The sequence below is a fragment of the Oncorhynchus clarkii genome, chromosome 2, assembly GCF_045791955.1.
Source record: "Oncorhynchus clarkii lewisi isolate Uvic-CL-2024 chromosome 2, UVic_Ocla_1.0, whole genome shotgun sequence".
Taxonomy (NCBI): Eukaryota; Metazoa; Chordata; class Actinopteri; order Salmoniformes; family Salmonidae; genus Oncorhynchus; species Oncorhynchus clarkii.
The window spans coordinates 29,457,420-29,476,300 of NC_092148.1; the positions used below are offsets into that span (position 1 = coordinate 29,457,420).

Sequence of the window (18,881 nt, forward strand, 5' to 3'; positions counted from 1 at the left end):
TACATCCCATACTAAATGTAATATATCATACTAAATGTAATATATCATACTAAATGTAATATATCATACTAAATGTAATATATCATACTAAATGGAGTGTCTCAGATTTACATACAGAATTATAAGAAATGCTCTGAGACCACGTTGCAAAGAAATACATGGGGTAATTTAACGGTTCATTCTCTTTTGCTAGCTTCGCTGCAAATTACAAGCAGCTAGTCTGATTGAATTACACCTACAGTGGGAGATGTGTTGACAGTCAGACTCTGGGGTCAAATAGAGTGTGAGAATTACATAAACAACAACTGCTCAACACACATTTGAACATTATTCTGAGCCCAATGTCACTGAAGCAGATGTACCCAAGATTACACAAACTAAGCATTATTAGGCCCAGAGAAAGAGAGAGACTATAATACCTATTTTTGTTCACCATGCATTAAAGTTGTCCTGTAAACTCTCTGATGGTGCCCACCACACCCTCCCCACCTACCATTCGGTTTGATAGTGCTGTGCATAGCTCTTTAGTTAATGGCTACCACCATGTTAATTGGGACCATTTATCTTATGTTGTCCCCGGACAACAGTATGTCTGCAATTTATCATCTGCCCTCCTCTCTCTTCTTATATGCAGAGGTAGAACTTTCTAAACTTTTGGCATGTGATCAGCATACTGTTCTACGCAACGGACGCGTACGATTCTTCATCCCATGTTGAATCCGATCAATGTTATTGCCTTTCATATTAGATGTTGTCTTATGTCTAGAGACATACACATCATTTTGGAAGTCTATTAATCATGAAGACTATTTTGGCTACTTTGAGTTATTAATGTATGACCGGTGCCATGGATTTTTTTTTTGCCAATGGCAAAAAATAGTTTAATATCTACAATTTTATCGATATATATGCCCCACCCAGTCGGTAGGCTAAAATGAGATTATCCAATGCTGGGAATAGGACCCACAGCCACTTTGGTTCATAATTGACCGCCCAGAGAGCCCGATAAACCCCCCGCTGCTGGTCCTCCCTTCGACTGTGGGTTCGTATGCCTTTACCATGTTTTGACAAGCCGCTGTGGGTATCCATCAAGAGAGCCCGACCAACCCACTCGGTTTAGCGACAGTATTCGTTTCACTCTAGCCTATATTTTATATCATATTTCTACCTCTCTGCGCTGATGGCGAGCAAGCGGGCGAATACGGTACAGCAAGGGTGCGCACGGGAAGACAAACCATAGACAGCGAGTGGAAGACACGATGTGTTGATGGGATTGAACTGCAAGCTGCACTATATCTCTTGGATGGTGTTTTTTTTTTGCCTCCATTCTTCGGATTTTTTTGGAAGCTAAAACAAATTCTTGCGTGTATGCGACACGGTCTTCGTTCACCTTCGCTGTGTGGGTTGTGTGCTGCGTATTCAGAAATGATGAGAGACTGAAGAACGTGCAGATTTCTAACTGACGGTGGCGGCATGAATAAATATACACGTTCATACAGCAGCAGCATCCGCCTACCTTACAGGATACAAAACCAGACGCTTGTGCTTGTGATTCTTCGGTTTTACAGATCATTCTGTGACCTGCAACGGGGACCGCTATGAACGGACCTGCTGATAAAGACGCTCCACGCATGCTTTTACCATCCCGTGATGTATTTGCCAATGATTGTCGCACCTTGGAATAATGAAGATAAGATCAACTTTACTTTGGCTTTGTGATGGGTGCATTTTATGATCAATAGGCTACGTAAAGTAACGCAACATCTGTGTCATTTTAGTGTAGATTCCGGCATTTTCCGTTATTTCACATCCATAGATTTAGTGCGGATTACGCAAACACAGTGGCATTTATTAGAAACCTGTCATTTTCTTTGCGAATGTGAGATATTGAAAAACATCAAACGCATGTGCTATGACTGTCATAACCAATACATGCTAATGTGATGTGCACATTATTGGTCTCATTGCCAAACGCGATTGCTACATTTGAAAGGTAACCTTTACCTATGCAGGTCCAATCGATTGCACGATAAGGAGAGTCGTGGCAATCAGTTTGTCACAAGGGTGTGTTTTTCAACCCCTCATATCAACTTTTACACATGCAACAAGGACACATAGGGGAGCTTTCCAGCGGAGAGGGTGTGAAAGTGGAGTGTTGTACAACCATTGTAACCTATAGCCTACTGCTGAATAAATTAAGGCAATCATTAAGAAAAACTGATTCAATGGTTTTCCGAAAGTTGCCCGGTGTGTCAGCATCGGGCATGGGTCTTCGCCTATCCCAGAAATTCGTCTTTCTACTTTTTCTCTCGGGCTTGGTAACTCTGTGTTTCGGGGCCTTATTCTTCCTACCTGACTCTGTCCGTTTGAAACGTATTTTTCTCTCAAAGACGGAGAGCCAACCAGTAACGGTAGGGTCTGAGAATGATGTGAGGGAGCATCTTAAGAAGGGCGCAAAGGACCCAGAACATCTCCGGGGCATCACCTCGGCCAAAGGGGAGACGAGCACAAAACTCAAAGCCTTGAGCCGCAAGCCCTCTGTCACCAATGAGGCTAAAACTGATAAGAAAGACGCTGGCGGGGAAGCGTTGGAGGACATGATGCTGTCGAGGTCTAAAACGGAGTCGGCTTCTAAGGATGAGAAAGTGACCTCGTCTTCTAACCAGGGTGCCAACAAGGATACTTCTTTCGATTACAACAAGTTTAAAAAATGTCTGCTAAAGCCGCCCTTGGGGATCGAACATGGCAAGCCGAGCGACCCTCAGACCCTTCAGCGTCGGGAGAAAGTCAAGGAGGTAAGATGATAAGCAGTCACAGTGTAATACAGTTATCTACACAACAGCTGGGGGATCCCAGTCCTAAACTGTCAAGGCATTGCAGACCAATTGTCACAATAAGAAATGCCACTGCAATGTAATATACAAGTCATCAACATGTGCATAATTAAGCATTAAGCTGCCTATGAAAATAGGTTTTTTGATGTGGCCACTGGCCAGAAGGGGGGTTCACCTCCCAATAATATGGAAAAGATGGTCCAAACATGCTCTCTGTGATCTCTGATAAGGTTTTAGGCTAGACATCTTACAGTCACACAAATTGTCAGTGACTATGCAAAATGATATACATAATGGTTAGTGCATAACACAATGGTTGTAGATATCAAATCAAATTGATTTATATAGCCCTTCGTACATCAGCTGATATCTCAAAAGTGCTGTACAGAAACCCAGCCTAAAACCCCAAACGGCAAGCAATGCAGGTGTAGAAGCAATGCATATGAGGCATTGAGGATAATGAAGATGATTTTATGGGCAAACACACACACAGCACTGTCTGCACACACACTGCTATTATGTTTGCATAACCAACTTGCTCTGGGCAGACTGCTACAGGACTACCTCCAGGGGTATGGCATCAGCCTGCTGTTGTTCAGCTCTGGGAAGTCCAGTAATACCTGAGAGGGAGAGCGTATGTCTGTACTGTGTCACACATCCTCACGGACTCAGGGCAGAGGAGACAGGGGAGAGAGCAGGGGAGGCAGGGGAGACAGAAGAGGAGACAGGGGAGAGAGAAGAGGAGGCAGGGGAGAGAGAAGAGGAGACAGGGGAGAGAGCAGGGGAGGCAGGGGAGACAGAAGAGGAGACAGGGGCGAGAGAAGAGGAGGCAGGGGAGAGAGAAGAGGAGGCAGGGGAGAGAGCAGGGGAGGCAGGGGAGACAGAAGAGGAGACAGGGGAGAGAGAAGAGGAGACAGGGGAGAGAGAAGAGGAGACAGGGGAGAGAGAAGAGGAGGCAGGGGAGAGAGCAGAGGAGGCAGGGGAGAGAGCAGAGGAGGCAGGGGAGAAAGCAGAGGAGGCAGGGGAGAAAGCAGAGGAGGCAGGGGAGAGAGCAGAGGAGGCAGGGGAGAGAGCAGAGGAGGCAGGGGAGAGAGCAGAGGAGGCAGGGGAGAGAGCAGAGGAGGCAGGGGAGAGAGCAGAGGAGGCAGGGGAGAGAGCAGAGGAGACAGGGGAGAGAGCAGAGGAGACAGGGGAGAGAGAACAGAGGAGGCAGGGGAGAGAGCAGAGGAGGCAGGGGAGAGAGCAGAGGAGGCAGGTGAGAGACGGGAGAGAGCAGAGGAGACAGGGGAGAGAGAGCAGAGGAGGCAGGGGAGAGAGCAGAGGAGGCAGGGGAGAGAGAGCAGAGGAGGCAGGGGAGAGAGAGCAGAGGAGGCAGGGGAGAGAGCAGAGGAGGCAGGGGAGAGAGCAGGGGATAGTGTTGGGACAAACAGGAAGTGGATGACTTTGGTACATTTCATGTGACGGATGTGGCATGTTGTCATTTGGTCATGTGGTTAAGTGATAACCAACAGTCCCACACCATGGTCACTAACCTGTTTGTCCTAGTATTGAATCAGCGGGAAAGTCCTGACTTATTTCTACAGCTTTGATAGCACTCTTAGAAAGTGAATGTCAATGTGACATTTTACAATTATATTTTGCTGAGATAGGCAAGATTTCTGCCTGAAGGTCATTGAGTATAGGCCCACTGACCTGGAAGGAAGGGATTTCCACTGCATCCTCCCAAACATTTGTGTCCACTCTAGTCTAGTGTATGTTTCAGTTGCACTGCCTTGAATGAAGCACTGAATGAAACATCCCCCCCCCAAAAAAAAAAAACCCACAGCATAGAGGTTAACAACTATCTGGCTGGCTCTAGTGCCAGGCTATCTACAGTATAGTGTTGTGCATGGGTCCCCAATTATATTCAGCTGTGGGCCGATTTTTCCTTGAGCTGATGGTCGTTGGGCTGGAACATAGTTATAAATCAGTTGTACAGTGCAAATTGACTCCAAGAATCCCAAACGGACATAATATTTGACAAAAACAGAATAATTTCAAACCTTGATTACGTTGGGATACGATCACATATGCCTCTCTATTTATGCGTGGGGATACTTGGGAACAGATTTCCTAAATTAAAATCACTTTGAGCTGATTTTGTGGTGATTTTACAGTCTTTTATGTCTAACCGCGTGCCTCCTATTGGGTAACCTTGGAGTGGTATCTGTTCTTGCTGTTTCCCATTGTCACATGAGATTCCACAGTTTCAGCCCATTTTGGCAGAGTTCCAGAACCATCGTCTCTATTCCTGGTCCCTCGCATTCACAATGCCAATCCCACGGCCGTATCCCAAATGGCACCCTGTTCCCTACATAGTGCACTACTTTTGGCCAGAGACCTATGGGTCCTGGTCAAAAGTAGTGCACCATATAGGGAATAGGGTGCCATTTCAGATGCAGGCCGTGCCTGTGGTTTGTCGGGGGTACATAGTCATAGAGATGTAAGATAAACACAAAAACAACATGCATCCAAACCTTTAATATTCCTGGCATTTATGAAGTATGATGAAGAATGAGCTGTAGCAAATTGTCCCCACGGGCTATATTGAGTTGCTGCCTGACTGTGCTGTGGCGGACATTGCAACAGCAGGGCTACAAACACCTGATATTAGAGGGGAAAATAACTTGCTAAGGCAGCGAGATGGTTGCCTTGTGATCTTATGATCAACCCGCTCAGCTCATGTCGTGCCAAATGTGAATGGGCTTCAGGTTCTCAACAAAATGCAGAGGCGGTAAGTACCCCCCCCCTGTGTGTGCCAACCACCAAGACAGGATGGCACAGGAGACAATGGCAGGTAAATGTTCGAGGGCTCTTCCCTGGCCAGAACTGACATGATGCCTCTAAACAAAGCCAATTGTTCAGGTGTGTGTGCGTGCGGGCATGTTTGTGTTTGGACAGACAGCCCAGCAAGCCAATCCTCCTTTGCTAGTCCTCATCAGGTGGAAATGGCCTCCATTTGGACATTTCTCCCTCTGTATCCTTCTAACGATCTGATATTCTGCCTCATTGGGATCCTGCATGGTTTTGGTGCTGCCTCGTTGGCTTTTGAAGAGCTGATATCAGGGAGGGGGCTATTGGCAGATTACCCCAAGTCTGTTCTAGTCATTGCTGAATCAACAGGAAGTTGACCTCTTCTCTTTTAAATTGTTCACATCTTCCTTACTTTACCTTCAGACAAGGTCATTAGCCAGTGTAGAAAAGCAGAGTGTAGTTACGGTGCAGGGGGCTGCTGCGGAGGCACGTCAGAACAAACACAATCGTCAGAGCAAACAGAACGTCTGACATGAATCGAGGAATACACACACACACACACACACACACACACACACGCACATGTACACACACCTCTTTATCTGTCTTATCTTACTGTCTGCACAGCAAACACACACCAAACATGAAGCAGCTCTTTTTAAAAGTGTCTCCCTCCCAAAGATTTTCTCTCTTCTCTCTATGTATTTTTCTAGAGCTGGATGTGTCGGCACAGGCAAATACAGGCAGTGAATGTGCATGTGCTGAATGTACGACTGCAACGTGAGGACACAATGAATATGTGTGTGTGTGTGATATTTGTATGGGGACACCGTAACACAGTGAAGGGGATCAGCGTCACTGCTTGCTGTTCAGAGTACTGCAGCGGAGGGACAGACACATTGCAGGCTTTCTGTGGCAGAGAGCCTCCCTATGTTGCGATAAGGCTACAGTCCCCCAGGGTTCTGTGTGTGCGTGTGCGCGTGCGTGCCCATACTCGTGCATGTGGGTGTGTATCTCGGCTTGTGTTTTGACCATGTTGGTTGTCATTTGAATAAGATGTTGGGTAATTGTGTTCTGAAGGGTTGCCACCACTGTCATAACAAACTGAACATCCAAACACCAGTCCAGCATATAAGCGTCATCTGCTTTGTCAGACTTGTCTGAGGACGACAGATCATTTAAGGCCAAATCAGTTGTCCTTTTCCCGAATGAAAACTCACTCTGAGCGAGTACTTTTGAGGTTACTCTTGAAGTATTCCCACAACCAGCGGAACATCATGGTGAACAACAAGCAAATTGTACCTCATATAACGTATTGTTTTGTCGTCTCTCACTTCCACCACTGTAGAGTTAATAAGTCTCCCACCCCCTCACAACCCCCCAAAGAAACACCACCAGCCACCTTCTGAAGATATGTTGACTGTCTATCTTGTGAAAACCCTTATGAGTTGTGAAAAATAAATGGGTGACTGGTTGAATTAGAAGCTCCTGTTAAAAATAGGCGCTGTGTTCTGCTGCTGTCCTCCAACCGGCTGTGGGCGGTGACCTCCCTCAACCTCCTGTTCCTGTCTCCAGCTAAGGGCCAGGTGCACGAGGGGACTTCACCCTGGGCTGGGAAATTGCCGCTTACCGAGCGGGGCCATGCCCCTGGAATATTTTCTAAATCCATCCTTCGTTGTTACCTTCCTTGTTTCCTTCTTGGTTTCCTGTCTTGTTTCCTTGAGGTAAGCACAGGTCTATAATTGATTGGATAGGTATAGCCTAATAAGCAACGTTACCATCCTATATTGCTTTCACCAATCCAACCAATTAGATTTGAGATGACTTCAAGGAAGGTTGGAAAGGAAGGATGCTTTTTTTCCCCTCCCTCCCTGCGGGTCTCTGTGGGGGTGGAGGAGCGGGAAATGTTTGTGTTTCGTCACTGGCTCGGTGGAAGAAGTGCAAATGTCAGACGCTGGGGTTGGTTATGTGAGCCCGTTGTTTTCTCTGGCCCGCGCATGTGGAGGAGTTTGCAGCTGAGCCCGTTGTGTATTGGAATATTGCGCAAGTCGATAGCAGCTGAGCGTGATATTACAGACACGTCAATGCAATACCTACTCTGCTTGTGTCGGCCTGTGCACAGACAAAGAAACATTTCTGTGACTGAAGCAGAGTACAGTCACGGTGGTTTGAGTAGATGTAAGTCGAACAATGTCAGGTGATGCCCATCCCCACAGGAAAGAGCCCGGGAGGAAGAAATGAGTGAAGCGAGAGAACAGGAGAGAGGAAAGGAAGGATGGCATTGGAGAGGAGCTGTTAGCTTGCATCCTTTTTGCAATGAAGGCAGTTTTTCCCCCGCTCCCTTTGTACAGAGGGCACTAGCTCCAGGGCAAGTCTCTGTAGGGGCATGCTTTTCAAGAGGTATGTGAGTGTGTTTCCCTCTTAAATAGAGTCACAAGGCCTAGATTACCTTGCCTTTGTGTGTGTGTGTGCGCGAGTGTGTGTGTGCGCGCGCGTGTGTGTGTGTGTGTGTTGGGAGCCAGGAAGGGAGCTTCCTCTCTGGAAGGAAAATATTATGTTACAGCACATCTTGAATGCCTTAGTCTCGTAAAACCGATCCTAGGCAACAGTGACTAGGGTCTGGTATCAATGATGGACTGTGTTTGCATAGAGCAGGTATTCCCAAACTGGGGTACGCGTGCCGTCGGGGTCCGTCGGGGGTACGCCAAATAAAAATGTGATTCACATTTGAAAAAGATGGCTAAATAAAGAGCAAAATGATTGTTATTATATTGTTATTTGTGCCCTGGTCCTATAAGAGCTCTTTGTCACTTCCCACGAGCCGGGTTGTGACAAAAACAGTCATTCTTATGTTTAATAAATGTATCGTATTGTGTGTGTTTGGCAAACAAAAAAACAAACATTTGAGAGTGCGCTGACCCTGGTGCTAGAGGGGGTACGCAGCTTGAGGTTGAATGTTTGAAGGGGAACTATAACAAGTTTGGGAACCACTGGAGGAACTACATCACTGCCTAGGTTACTACTTTATCTGCTTGAATGAAATAGTACATCGTAGCTAGCATGATGGAGACCATTGAGGTACATTTTTTTTTATTGCGTTTCGGAAATGTGGCTAGTTTGCATCAACTACCTTCACTAAATCCACTGCAAAGGTTTTGACTGCAAAGAATGATTTTGAATCGCGACGTTCTGGCATGTCTGCCTTGTGATTCGTTGGGAGAGTTGTCTGTCTGAAGAGGACCCACCTCGGAACAATTCCCCCCCCCTATTGAAGTTGCAAAAAGAGTCTGCAATTGAAACCAGACCCTAGTCACTGTTTCCTAGGGTCAGGGTTTCGAGACTAATTCTGCCTGGTCTCTCTACCAGGGAAGGCACTTTGAGGCTATCATCGGTGCCTCACTGTTTAAGGGAGAGAGTAGCCCACTACTTCATAAACACCAAGTGAAGGGAGGACCTATTTATTACGCAACTTATTTTCTCTCAATTCAGGGAGAGGTTTTTTGAGCTCCGAGTGTGTGTGTTGTGGTGGGTGTATTTGTATTAGAGCGTCGTTTAGCTCACATTGGAGTTAAAAAGACTGAGAGTCCCGAAGTCACATACAGCTAGAGGTAGAAAAAAGGGATTTGCTGACGTGGCGGACTTGACCATTTGACTTTCTACAGATGTGTTGCCAAATGACACAGAAACACTTTTCTGTAGAACATGCTACATTTCGATCTGCCCTCTCCCGCCCCCTCCTCGTCCGGGAAATCAGTTTGTTGGTTGTACTTTTCACATGCAACCCTACTTGTTTACCGTTGCCTGTGTGCTGGGTCACTTCCCAGTAAAAGCAACCTGGTCTTACAGTTCACTCGCAGTGTTGGCCTTGTTTTTGGGGCCACAAGACCACAGATTTGGGATTTTACGTTTTGGAAATTACGTTGAAGTTGGAGTAAATTATGTTTTTGCGTTTTTGTTTTTTTGTTCTTTAGACTTCCATTTGACTTGTTAGACTATTCCTTATTCCCATAAAAAAAACATTGTAATCTCTCTCTCTCTCCCTCTCGCCCGCTCTCATATCTGTCTCTCCCAGGCCTATGGCTTCACTCTCTTCCCTCTTCAGGCAGAGACTCGTCCATGTTGCACACTAACGTGGAAAGGACTAATGAGCACATCTCCCTCCCCTCTGTGTCATTAGCTGCACCCTGTCGCTGCTATCGCTGACAGTATTTGCTGCATAGACACCAGAGGGGGCGCGAGAGAGAGAGCAAGTTAGAGAGTTAGAGAGAGAGAGTTAGAGAGAGAGAGAGCAAGCGTTAGAGAGTTAGAGAGTGAGAGAGTTAGAGAGAGAGTGAGAGTGTGAGAGAGAGAGAGCGAGAGAGAGAAAGTGAGAGAGAGAGAGAGTGAGAGAGAGAGTGAGAGAGAGTGAGAGAGAGAGTGAGAGAGAGTGAGAGAGAGTGTGAGAGAGAGAGAGAGAGAGAGAAAGTGAGAGAGAGAGTGAGAGAGAGAGAGAGAGTGAGAGAGAAAGTGAGAGAGAGAGAGAGTGAGAGAGAGATCGGAAGGAAGTGAGACAAAGCAATGAGACAGAGCAAAAGGGAGAGGGAGAAAATTGACGTTTCCCTCCCACTGTGTTGTCAAGGACTGGTTACTGTGTGAGAGGAAAGATGGAGACAGACAGTCATACAGGACATGGGATTCTGCCTCTGTGTGTGCTCATGCTCGTACAGTTCAACTGTCATGCCACACTGCACATGCTTTCTGACCGCTCAGTTCTCACACAAGCGCCCACGTGTATGCGTGAGTGTGTGAGGGCAGGAACAATACCCAGGCCCTGTTTGACCGCAGGTGGAGTTGACATCTCTACTAGGTGCCAAATGAGACTGCTTTTTTTTTGTCTTCATCTTTAACATTTAAAAAAAAAAAGATGTAGATTTATTTAACTAGGCAAGTCAGTTAAGAACAAATTCTTATTTACAATGACGGCTTGCCAAGGAACAGTGGGATAACTGCCATTTTCAGGGGCAGAACAACAGATTTTTACCTTGTCAGCTCGGGGATTCAATCCAGCAACCTTTCCGGTTACTGGCCTAATGCTTTAACCACTGGGCTACCTGCCGCACAGGCTATATTCTCCCTCCTGCCCCTGTAAATGCCAGAAAGGGAAATGAAGAGAGGGAGAGGGAGAGAATGAGTGTTAAGTGGCCCAGTTTTAACCCGCGGCCCCATCCCCAGCTTTTATTCCTGTCTAATTGGTCAGAAACAAGATGTGTGTAAATCTGGCACATCTCCGAACAGCGCAGGTCAAAGAGGAGACACTAGAGAGTGCCAGGCTCACCAGTCCCCATAACTCTCTCTCACTCTCCCTTCCTGCTTGTCCTCTACCTGTGTCTCTCTCTTTCCCTCTCTCCCCTGTCCTCTTACCATGTCTCTCTCTTTCCCTCTCTCCCCTGTCCTCTTACCATGTCTCTCTCTTTCCCTCTCCCCCCTGTCCTCTTACCATGTCTCTCTCTTTCCCTCTCCCCCCTGTCCTCTTACCATGTCTCTCTCTTTCCCTCTCTCCCCTGTCCTCTTACCATGTCTCTCTTTTTGGGTCTTTTAGCTCTGTCACAGCGACAGTTCTGCTACTACAATGGACAACAACTAGGCTAAACTTCTGTTCCCTGATATTTTCAACGGGTCTGCCATCTATACCATATGTTATTACTGTAGTAAGTCATATTCTAGAAATCATTCATCCATACAGCTCAAGCATCTTGCCCAAGGACACACAAAGACGCTTTCAGGTCAGAGTAGAAGCTGTATTCCTGTTGAATGAGCCTATTCTCTTAGAAACCAGGTCTGTGAGTGAATCAGGTTATAAGGGCCTCTATGGGGAAATACAGTATGCAGTGCTGTGCGGACAATACTAGCTTCTTATACCTACAGTGTCTTCTGTCTCGATCTCCAATTCTACATTGTGTGACACGGTTCCATTAACGAGGAACAAGGAAATGGATAACGCCAGTCCACCCGAGCGTTTCCGGAGCGATTTTCACCTCGGTCAACATTGGTTGGGAATTAGCCCTTTAATTAACTGGCCACTTAGAAGGCCGTCGTGGCCAGATGAGGTTATATTTGTTAATTATAATCACAATTAAGCTCTTAATCAAACAGAGGTAATGTTACTCTGTTACTCATTAGGGACCATAGCACAGATTCCCCTTTCTTCCATTGAGTTTGCATGATTGGCTCGGGAAAGGCAATTTCCAATTCTCTGCCTACTGTGTCCATCGAAAAAGAAAACAAACAAGAAATAAACAGCCTCGATAAGCGACTAACAATTGGTTATGTGTGTGTGTTCGAGCCAGATTGCGGATCATTAATTACACTCTAAGTGTATGTGACAAGGGGCTGAACCTCGGTTCTCTAACATCAATGGAAGGGAAGGAGTATGAGAAACTAACATTTTATTAGCTGGGGTTATTCACAGTGAGGTTTGCATCTTTGCTGGTTTTTGGCTCCCGAGTGGCGCAGCGGTCTAAGGCACTGCATCTCAGTGCTAGAGGTGTCACTACAGACACCCTGGTTTGAATCCAGACTTTATCACAACCGGCTGTGATTTGGAGTCCCATAGGGCGGCGCACAACTGGCCCAGCGTTGTCCGGGTTTGGCCGGTGTAAGCCGTCATTGTACATAAGAATTTGTTCTTAACTGACTTGCCTAGTTAAATAAATGTTAAAATAAAAAATATACCACTGCAACTACAACTACAACCCCCTTCGGCAATGGTGGTGTCTTCTCGCTTGTTAATCTTGACTGGAGAGAGAAAATAAGGAGGTCTGCCGTGAACAAACTAGGTGAGAAATGCAGCTGTGAATCCCTTGTAATGAAAAACAAAGTCTTCTGATGCCTTGGAGGCTCAGTGGAGTCAGCGGAGTAGATCAGTGGTGGTGATATCTGGGAGTAACAGAGGTGTAGTAGGACTCTGTGTGTAGCCTGTATGTTCCGTGCTGGAGTTCGTTAACAGTTTCGGAAAGAACCCTAAACCACAAGGCCTCAAGTGTTTATGCAGTTTCGGCAGAAGAGGAAAGGTATGTGGGTAATGAGGAGATTATGAAACTGATAAGAATCGCAGGGAAATGATTAAGCTATAGCGGCCAGTTTTGCAAAGAACCACTCTCGACAAACAATTCCACACACTCATTGTCATACCTCTCCAAATCCGTGTTGCTCGATCCACTTCCATACTTCAGCATGATACGTCGTGATGCAAAGGATTATGCAAGGTTTCATGGTGACTGTTGTGTCCTCATGGTTCCATCACCTGTTGCCTGTGTCGTGTCTTTGGCTATGCCGGATTAAGTGATATGACGTGCTATTCTATAAAATCATTTATCCGGAATTAATATCACCTGATTGAGCTAATCGTGTAAATGTAATTAACTAGAGAGTCGGGGCACCACAAAATAATATTTATAGAGCTGTTATCTTCCAAATAAACTCTTAAAGACCTAGTAATATTTTACATCAATAGTAGTCAATATTAATCGTCACCTTAATTCAGTTTAATCTGAATGTTGTAAATTCTTGGTTATCTTCACGAACCCTGGCTAACAAGTTGAATCAGCAATACAAAATTGGGTTTAATTATTTATTTACTAAATACCTAACTAATCACACAGAATTACACATACATATAATTAATCATAACTTGATTACAAATTATGTCATAAAGGAAAACGTCCCTAGCGGGCGGAACAGATATGACAGCTTGTTACACAAAATAAAAGGCGCTAGGTTTGAGTGAAAGAGCGGGAAGACTGAGTAACAAAGGAAGAAGCTGTGCTATCGTAAATACAGTATCTTATGCATTCTAAATTACCGCCCATTTGGAAAAGGAAAATACAATAAATATTTACTCTGAGCTGCGCTTCAGTAGGTTGGTGGTAGATGGAAGGCCGTGTTGCCAAACCGAGTCCTTTGTCCTTTGAAGAATGTCTCTGGAGGTCAACTGGATACGTTGTAGTAACGTCGTTGTGTGATAGACGGAATACTCTGTCTGTTCCTTCCTATCCCTCGTTTGCAGCTGCTGTTGCTAACTCAACGGCTAGGAGGTATCACTTCTGTAGTGAATAAGAGTTCAAAGTTCATACCATTCGCAACCACAGCTCACGCTGATGTTGGCTTCGTTCTGTAGTTATTATCTGAACCATTCGGACATCGGACCGTCGTCCTCACATCCTCGGAACAGGAGGTTATATTGTTGTCAAGGCTTTATATAGGAAGGGAGAGGAGGGCGTGTTTGAAAAGTTTTATAACCCATGTCCCTTCACAGGGGCGGGCCACTGATTGAGCAGAGCTCTACCCTATGAAAACCCAAATCTCACATTTTAGAAGCTAAAATCACATTTCATCCCATCACGAATAATTTCATATTCAAACATTTAAATTGAACAACAATTCCATGTGAATCCGATAACTCTGATGTGTAGACTTTCCACTGTAGAGTGTATGTCATCTTATCATTGATGAGAATGTCTCAGATGACAACCGAACTGACATCATATTCATTAAGTACCACTGCATATGTTCAATTGTTCGGATTACTAGAATACAGTTCATTTCCCCCCACCTTCTGATGTTCCCAGAATCTCTATGTTAACCAAGGGGTTTTCAAATTTCACATCAGTAGGGTAGAGAGAGGAAAAAGGGGGGAAGAGGTATTTATGACTGTCATAAACCTACCCCCAGGCCAACGTCATGACACCTGTTTCTGCTGCTGTGTTAAATGAAGAGCCTTGCTGAAAGGCCTTTGCACTGTGGTGTATGTCACTGACAAGACTATCCTAGAGAAATATGACGTTTTAAATTGAATACGTTTGTTAATATGTAAGATTGTTAGTAGGACAATTGATGGCGACAGTCGTCAAACTATTAGCAGTAGTTTAAAGGATAATTCATGCACATTAATTCTATAAACGATTTGTTCTATTTATGGCTTTCGGATCAATTCAGGCAATTTATCGCGAAATTGATTTTTTGTCCATATCTCCCAGCTCTAGTATATATGGGGCTGTGTTTTGATCACATGTTCTATGGTGAAACTACTCCTCTTGAAGACAGGAAGAGTGTGTATGTGCATATTGTGGTTGTGTCTGAAACAGTTACAACTCACGCCCCTACCCCTTCCTCTCTTGCAAAACCGCATTCCAACTTTTGAGCTCTCATATTCAGAACAAGACAAAACACCTGATTAAGCCGTGCAAATTATCCAGTTATGAGTTGCTTCTCTCCCCATCATGAAAACTGCAACTATCTTCGGGAGCTCTTTTGTTTGAGTGGAACTCTGCTGACCTACAGCAAATCTCTCCCTGAAGATCTGACTCCAGACCAGACTGGAGGATGGCTCATCCATAGAAATAGAATGACTAGAATAGAGCTGATTCACTGCTAGTCTAATGATGACGGTGCAGATTTAACTTTCAATGTTCTATCACAGACTTCAAAGTTGAAGCTTTTCTCCATCTGTAACTACAACCCAGATTTCACCACCTGTCATTTGCAATGCCAATTGACTGAGTATTGATATGGCATTGTGTCAGTATCTCAGTATCTCGGCCTTCGTACTATTATGGCTAACATTGCCTCTAAGTAGTTTAATGCAGTTTTCCAAATAGTTGGTCATGACACATTGGTGGTTCGATGGTTTGCCAGTCTGTCTTGCGTCACATCTAAAGACTGGGTTGTGGCAGTAGACATAGTTTGGTTTATTTTGTTAGAGCCGAGGAACATCTGAAAAGCTTTAAGTGGGTCACAGTGCCAAAAAGCTTTGCAAACTAATGGTCTGAGATGTTAGGCTTGATGCCAATCCATAGTTACAAGCCTGCAGAGCCACGATGAGAATATTGTAAGTATGAAAACCAATCACCTGCGGACTGTCTTACATTCAAGTCTTACAGTTGAAGTCAGAAGTTTACATACACTTAGGTTGTAGTCATTAAAACCGCACATTTCTTGTTAACAAACTATAGTTTTGGCAAGTCGGTTAGGATATCTACTTTGTGCATGACACAAGTAATTTTTCCAACAATTGTTTACAAACAGATTATTTCACGAATAATTCACTGTATCACAATTCCAGTGGGTCAGAAGTTTACATACACTAAGTTGGCTGTGCCTTTAAACAGCTTGGAAAAATTCCAGAAAATGATGTCATGGCTTTAGAAGCTTCTGATAGGCTAATTGACATAATTTAAGTCAATTGGAGGTGTACCTGTGGATGTATTTCAAGGCCTACCAAACTCAGTGCCTCTTTGCTTGACATCATGGGAAAATCAAAAGAAATCAGCCAAGACCTCAGAAAAATAATTGTAGACCTCCGTAAATCTAGTTCATCCTTGGGAGCAATTTCTAAATGCCTGAAGGTACCATGTTCATCTGTATAAACAATATTACGTATAAACACCATGGGACCATGTAGCCGTCATACCACTCAGGAAGGAGACGCGTTCTATCTCCTAGAGATGAACGTACTTTGGTGCGAAAAGTGCAAATCAATCCCAGAACAACAGCAAAGGACAATGTGAAGATGCTGGAAGAAACAGGTACAAAAGTATCAATATCCACAGTAAAACCAGTCCTATATCGACATAATCTTAACGGGCAATCAGCAAGGAAGAAGCCACTACTCCAAAACCACCATAAATAAGCCAGACTACGGTTTGCAACTGCACATGGGGACAAAGATCGTACTTTTTGGAGAGATTTTCTCTGGTCTGATGAAACAAAAATAGAACTGCTTGGCCATAATGACCATCGCTACGTTTGGAGGAAAAAGGGGGAGGCTTGCAAGCCAAAGAACATCATCCCAACCGTGAAGCACTGGGGTGGCAGCATCATGTTGTGTGGGTGCTTTTCTGCAGACTGTGCACTTCACAAAATAGACGGCATCATGAGGAAGGAAAATGATGTGGATATATTGAAGCAACATCTCAAGACATCAGTCTGGAAGTTCAAGCTTGGTTGCAAATGGGTCTTCCAAATGGACAATGACCCCAAGCATACTTCCTAAATTGTGGCAAAATGGCTGAAGGACAACAAAGTCAAGGTATTGGAGTTTCCATCACAAAGCCCTGACCTCAATCCTATAGAACATTTGTGGGCAGAACTGAAAAAGCTTGTGTGAGTTAGCAAAGGAGGCCTACAAACTTGACTCAGTTACACCAGCTCTGTCAGGGGGAATGAGCCAAAATTCACCCAACTTATTGTGGGAAGCTTTTGGAAGGCTACGCGAAACGTTTGACCCAAGTTAAACCATTTAAAGGCAATGCTACCAAATACTAATTGAGTGTATGTAAACTTCTGACCCGCTGGGAATGTGACGAAATCAATCAAATTTGAAATAAATAATTCTCTCTACTATTATTCTGACATTTCACATTCTTAAAATAAAGTGGTGATCCTAACTGACCTAAGACCGGGAATCTTTACTAGGATTAAATGTCAGGAATTGTGAAAAACTGAGTTCAGATGTATTTATCTAAGGTGTATGTAAACTTCCGACTTCAACTGTATATGATCCTTGGGCCCGTCTAGCTTTGGCAGATGGACATTTTTTAAGTGTAGGCTACAGGCAAATGAGGAGCACAATTGTACTGTAATTCAATAGTGTCTGCTTGTTTTTGGGGAGAAAATAAAGAGAAAAAGAGTGAAACTGTGGCAGAAACATTGACCTTGTTTTCCCCCCAGTAAAATGAGATGGATGGTCGCGATTCATTCGGTGGTGACCATTAGCCAACGAGCCGAGCACAGCACAATCAAGCTTAAAGTGCCAGCTAGGGAGGGAGTAGAGAGAGAGAGAGAAAGAGGGAGAGAGAGTAGAGAGCTGGCGCTTGAGAGAGGGGAAAGAGGAAGAGAAGAACAGGGAGTGAGTAAAGAGCGAGACGAGGGAAGAAAGAGAGAGAATATTCACTTGCAAACTCTCCCTCTCTCTCTGCAGTGAGTCTGGGAGGCAGGTAATATATCAGAAGGCTTCAATCACACTGATTCTGTCTGTCTCAGTTGGGGTCAGCAGCGGCCCCGGGGAAGTCTGAGGAGTGCTTCCTTCACAGGGGGTCGGCTGAGGCTCTGCTGGCTGTTGACGCAATGAGATTCCAGGTGCTCGATCCAAAGCATTGGTATTTTCTCCAATGTCACACCAGGTCACTTAGTGGTGATTCTGACATCCCTTCTGACTGTAAATGGTTGAGGAAGATTGCACTGTGTGTGTGTCTGTATAGGAACGTCTGCCGTGACTGAGCTTGACTTACGGACAGTACTGAAACTGATGCTTTCCAGATACTAGAGGTCGACCGATTAATCGGAATGGCCGATTAATTCGGGCCGATTTCAAGTTTTCATAACAATCGGAAATCTGTATTTTTGGGCGCCGATTTGCTGATTTTTTTATTTTTATTTTTTATATATACCTTTATTTAACTAGGCAAGTCAGTTAAGAACACATTCTTATTTTCAATGACGGCCTAGTGGGTTAACTGCCTCGTGCCTCGAAGACTCATGTTAAAAGGAACCACCAGCTTTCATATGTTCTCATGTTCTGAGCAAGGAACTGAAACGTTAGCTTTCTTACATAGCACATATTGCACTTTTACTTTCTTCTCCAACACTTTGTTTTTGCATTACTTAAACCAAATTGAACATGTTTCATTATTTACTTGAGGCTAAATTGATTTTATTTAACTTAATATAATATATTAAGTTAAAATTCAGTATTGTTGTAATTGTCATTATTACAAATAAAAAAATTAAAAATCGTCTGATTAATCGGTACCCGATTTTTTTGGTCCTCCAATAATCTGTATCGGCTTTGAAAAATCATCATCGGTCGACCTCTACCAGATACATAAAGAGAATTGCACGTCTGTGCTGTACATCTTCATAGACTTAACGCATGCTCTCCGATACAGTTGAAATGGCAGGCGGCTCTCACATAAAACATGAGCTGTAATTGATGTCGTTCATATTCCCCAGAATCTCACTGTCAGACTCTCCCTCTGCAGATGCAATTAAATCAGATGAGGAGACATTTTCAAAGGGAAGGAAGACAGCGAAAGGACAATGGAGAATAATGCTAAAACAATCTGTGTTAGATTAGGAAATGGACATTCGAGACACACGGAACGTATCCAGGTGTCAGAAAGGAACAGTAACGTGACAGATGTCCATAGATTGAATGTGTATTGCAGTTCCGTTCTTTGTGTCAGTAGAATGGGAACCACAGTGTGTATTTCTTCTAAC

At 44.4% G+C, this 18,881-nt stretch overlaps 1 protein-coding gene across 3 annotated transcripts in view; it reads left to right on the plus strand.

Moving 5' to 3' along the window:
• Window positions 1-937: 937 nt before the first annotated feature.
• The window catches only part of LOC139366426 (mannosyl-oligosaccharide 1,2-alpha-mannosidase IC-like), a 217,483-nt gene continuing 199,539 nt past the window's right edge, over window positions 938-18,881 (plus strand). The window contains exon 1 of one of the 3 annotated variants that reach the window (XM_071103909.1): window positions 938-2,795. In XM_071103909.1, coding sequence (XP_070960010.1) covers window positions 2,100-2,795 — 696 coding nt within the window. In that variant the 5' untranslated portion in view covers window positions 938-2,099. Of the gene's footprint in view, window positions 2,796-7,569; window positions 8,028-18,881 lie in introns of those variants that run through there. The other 2 variants (XM_071103903.1, XM_071103917.1) reach the window with 2 other exon arrangements.